The sequence below is a fragment of the Borostomias antarcticus genome (assembly GCF_949987555.1).
Source record: "Borostomias antarcticus genome assembly, chromosome: 8".
NCBI lineage: Eukaryota > Metazoa > Chordata > Actinopteri > Stomiiformes > Stomiidae > Borostomias > Borostomias antarcticus.
In genome coordinates, this window is record NC_140241.1 from 19,057,363 (window position 1) to 19,062,362 (window position 5,000).

The following is a 5,000-nucleotide window of genomic DNA, read 5'->3' on the forward strand; positions in this document are numbered from 1 at the left end:
ATGTCTGACACCCAACTCTCTGTCCTCTAGTGGGAGGACACCTCTGACACCCAACTCTCTGTCCTCTAGTGGGAGGACACCTCTGACACCCTACTCTCTGTCCTCTAGTGGGAGGACACATCTGACACCCAACTCTCTGTTCTCTAGTGGGAGGACACGTGGACTTTGAGGACTTTGTTGAGCTCATGGGGCCCAAACTCCTGGCTGAGACGGCGGATATGATCGGGGTCAAGGAGCTGAGGGACGCTTTCAAAGAGGTACGGGGAGGAGGGGGAGGAGAGGAGGAGGGGAGGAGGGGGAGGAGAGGAGGAGGGGAGGAGGAGAGAAGGAGAGGAGAGGGAGGAGAGGTTGAGGACAGGAGGAGGGGAGGAGGAAGGGAGGACAGGAGGAAGGGAGGAGTGGAGAGGGGGAGGAGGGGAGGACAGGAGGAGGGGAGGAGGAAGAGAGGAGTGGAGAGGAGGAGGGGAGGAGTGGAGAGGAGAGGAGGAGGACGACAGAAGGAGAGTGAGATGGGAATTGAGTGAGAAAGAGCTAGGGAGAGACCGCTGAAACAGACATGGGATCATGTTCAGAATATAATCATGAATAAAGATGGAGAATAACTCCAAGTGGAAGAAAGGAATCTTTAGATAGTTAAACCGTCAGGGACAGAAACAGCGTGACGACATGAGGAGAATGTCCATGTGAGAGGGGACGTGTGTGATTCCATCTGTGTTTAACGTGTGACACAGACGTTCCTCTTTCTCTCCCCCCCCCCCCTCTCTCTATCTCTCTCTCTCCCTCTCTCCCCCCCCCTCTCTCCCCCCCCCCTCTCTCTCTCTCCCCCCCTCTCTCTCTCCCCCTCTCTCTCTCTCCCTCTCTCTCACTCTCTCTCTATGTCTCTCTCTCTCAGTTTGATACTAATGGTGATGGTCAGATCAGCACGGCGGAGCTCAGAGAGGCCATGAAGAAGCTGCTGGGTCAGCAGGTAAGACAGGAGGACAGTCTGCTGGTCTCAGGTCAGTCAGTCTGTGAGCTTGTCCTGTCTCAGGTCAGTCTGTGAGCTTGTCCTGTCTCAGGTCAGTCTGTCCTGTCCTCACCTGAGCTGGACCGTTCCTTTGATCTGCCAGGTTGGACACAGAGACCTGGAGGACATCTTGCGGGACATTGACCTGAACGGAGACGGACACGTCGACTTCGAAGGTGAGCGAATCCTCCTCCTCTTCAGGAGATGTGAGGAGCATGAGGAGCTCTTCAGGGCTCAGGATGTTTCTGTAGTATCACATGATCTGTAGTACCACATGACCTGTAGTGTTTGTAGTTCATGTTATCACAGACCCCAGACTCTCCTTCATAGTGGTCATTGGAGGGTCTGCTCTCCTCCATGGGGAGGTCAATATTATGAGCTTCCTCATGAGAACTCAAAAGCTTCAATAAAGTGATCTTAGGAGATCCTCATAGAGTCAAAGCAGACATGCACGCGCGCACACACACACACACACACACACACACACATACACACACACACACACACACACACATAGGCTACTGTATGTTGGAGCTAGAACCTCTGCCCGGTATGATGGCTGATACTCCAGCGCCATGCTGAGAGAGCTGGGAGGCTGGGGGGGAGGGGCCTGTCTGGGAGGGGGAGGGGCCTGTCTGGGAGGCTGAGGGGGAGGGGCCTGTCTGCGGGGCTGAGGGGGAGGGGCCTGGCTGGGAGGCTGAGGGGGAGGGGCCTGTCTTGGGAGGCTGGGAGGACAGAGCAGACAGGGGGACAGACAGAGCAGACAGGGGGAGGACAGAGCAGACAGAATCAGTCCGTTTTATTCAGGTAGTTTTTACTCAGACTAGGAATTTGTTGTGGTCAGTTGGTGCAGAATACTGATCAGTAGAGGACATTAGACAGGGTGCAGGACGAGAGAGGACATTAGACAGGGTGCAGGACGAGAGAGGACATTAGACAGGGTGCAGGACGAGAGAGGACAGCGCAAAAACAGGTCCGTGCAAATGAACAGTGCAGAATGCTGAATATAAAATGGAGTGCGATGTAGGATACAGTGTGTGTACTGAGTGTTACTGTATGTGATGTTCTCATTAACACAGCGTGTTCAGTAACACACGTCTTCCTCTTCCTGACAGAGTTTGTGCGGATGATGTCCCGCTGAGTGACGGACGAAGGACCTGGACGTCCCCTTTACCCAGCCTCCCCCTGTCCTTTACCCAGCATCCCCCTGTCCTTTACCCAGCATCCCCCTGTCCTTTACCCAGCATCCTCCTGGCCTTTACCCAGCAGCCCCCTGTCCTTTACCCAGCATCCCCCTGTCCTTTACCCAGCATCCCTCTGGCCTTTACCCAGCAACCCCCTGTCCTTTACCCAGCATCCCCCTGCTGATGAGGGAGGAGCAGGAGGGATGAAGAACAGGAGGGATGGAGATGGCAGCCGGCCCAGACTGACGGACCTTCTACCCGGGCCTCGTCCACAACCAAGGAGAAACACCCGACATATCAACCCAGCCCAACTGCCACGGTTCTGGTCACGCAGTCCTGATCACACGGTCCTGGTCACACGGTCCTGGTCACATGGTCCTGGTCACATGTTCCTGGTCACGCGGTCCTGGTCACATGGTCCTGGTCACATGGTCCTGGTCACGCTCAGACGCTACCTGATGACAACCTGCTGTTGCTGACCGCACGGCCCAACGCACCGGCCCAACAGACCGACCCAACGGACCAGCCCAACAGACCAGCCCAACGGACCAGCCCAACGGACCGACCCAACGGACCAGCCCAACGGACCGACCCAATGGACCGGCCCAACGGACCGGCCCAACGGACCAGCCCAACGGACCAGCCCAACGGACCGACCCAACGGACCAGCCCAACGGACCGACCCAACGGACCAGCCCAACGGACCAGCCCAACGGACCGGCCCAACGGACCGACCCAACAGACCACTGAGACCATTTCTACCGCTCCTCTGTGTGTTGACAGTGGGTCAAGAGCTGCTGTGGTTGTGGAGATACTTCTTCACCTGCACCCGATGCCATTGTTGGTCGAGGCTGTAGCAAATTAAAGAAGACATATTTTTAGCACTTTAGTATATATATATATATATATATATATATATGTCAGTGTCTTCATACACCTTACACACACATTTTATGGCAATAGGCTACTCATTTGACCTTGTCAGAATATTGATTGTGTGTAGTGTGTTTTACCTCATCATACTGTATGGGTCCGTGTCCTAAGCTACCGTAGAGTTAGTGTCCCATGGCATTCCCAGTTTTGAATCATATTAGCACTGATGCACTTCTTTTCTGATTGTTATCATTATTAAACACATATCAAACAAGAGTCTACAGCAGTGGTTCTTAACCTTGTTGGAGGTACTGAACCCCACCAGTTTCATATGCGCATTCACCGAACCCTTCTTAATTGGAAAAATAAAATATGATTTTTTCAAATTCAAAACATAGGTATATATTTTACTGGTGCACAAAATGAACCGTGCATCAACATCACTGTGTTCAAAGAACAAAACCATCAAAACATGATTTTCACACAAAAACAAAAACATAATAATGAATATTTACTGCAAATCAGTGTGACTTCTGCTGTTGCCAATGATGGCCAAGCGGGGCGTGTCATCACGAATCATATGAGTCGGGTGTGTGTCTTGACCTCCGCCGAACCCCTGAGACTGACTCACCGAACCCCTGGGGTTCGATCGAACCCAGGTTAAGAACCACTGGTCTACAGTATGTGCTGAGTCTACTGTATGTGCTTGGCCATGTGGGAGAAGGCTTAAGCAGACTACTTGCACTTTTTTGAAAACAGTAGAATCTTGGGCATAATGATTTACATATCATAAAGAAATTGTGTTTACTTCTGGTTAACCTCATTCCCTTCTGTGTACATTATCCTGCATGGATATTGGGCATACTGTACTGTAGTTAGGCTGCAGTAGGATTTGAGTGCAGTCACCCATGCTCATAGGATATGCACAGCCCAGGGAAAGAATGATCAACTGAACATTGGAACCTGTTTGAGATATTTTGTGCGTGAAGGATATATTTACATTTATTTATTGATGAGAATGTGTTTTGTGTGATTTTGTGAGTGTCTTAATTGTAAGTTTATTTGTATTATATGTGAATTCTATGCATGAAAAAAACAATAACTATTTGTAGCAGAGTAGATGAATAAAGGACTTTATTGCAACTAAGACATGTAGGCTACAGAACAGGACAGTATGTGTAACCACCATTTGCATGATAGGCCTATATCTGTTTGGGGTGAGATTTGTATGTGTGTGTGTGTGTGTGTGTGTGTGTGTATGTGTGTGAGTGTGTGTTGCATTGTTACTCTGAAATCAAATCACTGTTTCCTCTTTTCAATGATTATTGAGTCCTTGAATAATGTATTCATATTTCACAGTCCTTGAATAAATATTCATTTTCAATGTGTATTGTTTCTAAACATTGATTATTGAGTCCTTGAATAATGTATTCATATTTCACAGTCCTTGAATAAATATTCATTTTCAATGTGTATTGTTTCTAAACATTGATTCTACATAATAATAATAATAATAATAGTAATACAACTTTATTTGTACAGCACCTTTCATACAAATAAATGCAGCTCAAAGTACTTTACAACAGAGAGTGTACATGCTTCACATAAAATAGACAAAAAAACAAAAAAAAACACAAAAAGCAGGAAAATAATATAGATGTTGATGTAGGCTGCGTGAATACTGTTGCATGTCTAAGCTTTCAGTACAAGAAGTTACACTTTGCAACCACCAGCTGTCGCTCGTGTGCAGACTGAAAACGAGCAAGTTTTGAAGTCTAGCTCGTAACTAAGCGGATTAGCTGGCTAGGATGGTAAACATGAATTCCCCGTGAGATGTTTTATGTGTTTTGAACCTCGGCTCGGCTGAGGTGAGTGGACACAATCTTGTCTAACGTTACTTTATTGGCTAGTGCTAAATAAACCTGGCAAATAGTTAT

At 48.6% G+C, this 5,000-nt stretch overlaps 2 protein-coding genes across 6 annotated transcripts in view; both read left to right on the plus strand.

Annotated features, from left to right (window-relative positions):
• cabp1b (calcium binding protein 1b) overlaps window positions 1-2,147 on the plus strand; it is a gene marked incomplete at both ends in the record, with an annotated part of 10,463 nt that extends 8,316 nt beyond the window's left edge. The window contains 4 exons of the mRNA XM_084441803.1: window positions 148-257; window positions 893-967; window positions 1,110-1,182; window positions 2,122-2,147. Of these exons, the coding sequence (XP_084297929.1) occupies window positions 148-257; window positions 893-967; window positions 1,110-1,182; window positions 2,122-2,147 (284 nt within the window). The remainder of the gene's footprint in view (window positions 1-147; window positions 258-892; window positions 968-1,109; window positions 1,183-2,121) is intronic.
• Window positions 2,148-4,830: 2,683 nt separating this feature from the next.
• The window catches only part of LOC311312702 (glycerol-3-phosphate acyltransferase 4-like), a 16,440-nt gene continuing 16,270 nt past the window's right edge, over window positions 4,831-5,000 (plus strand). For 2 of the 5 annotated variants that reach the window (XM_084442676.1, XM_084442678.1), the window contains exon 1: window positions 4,831-4,931. The gene's annotated coding sequence lies outside the window, so the exon portion shown is untranslated. The remainder of the gene's footprint in view (window positions 4,932-5,000) is intronic. The other 3 variants (XM_084442680.1, XM_084442679.1, XM_084442677.1) reach the window with 3 other exon arrangements.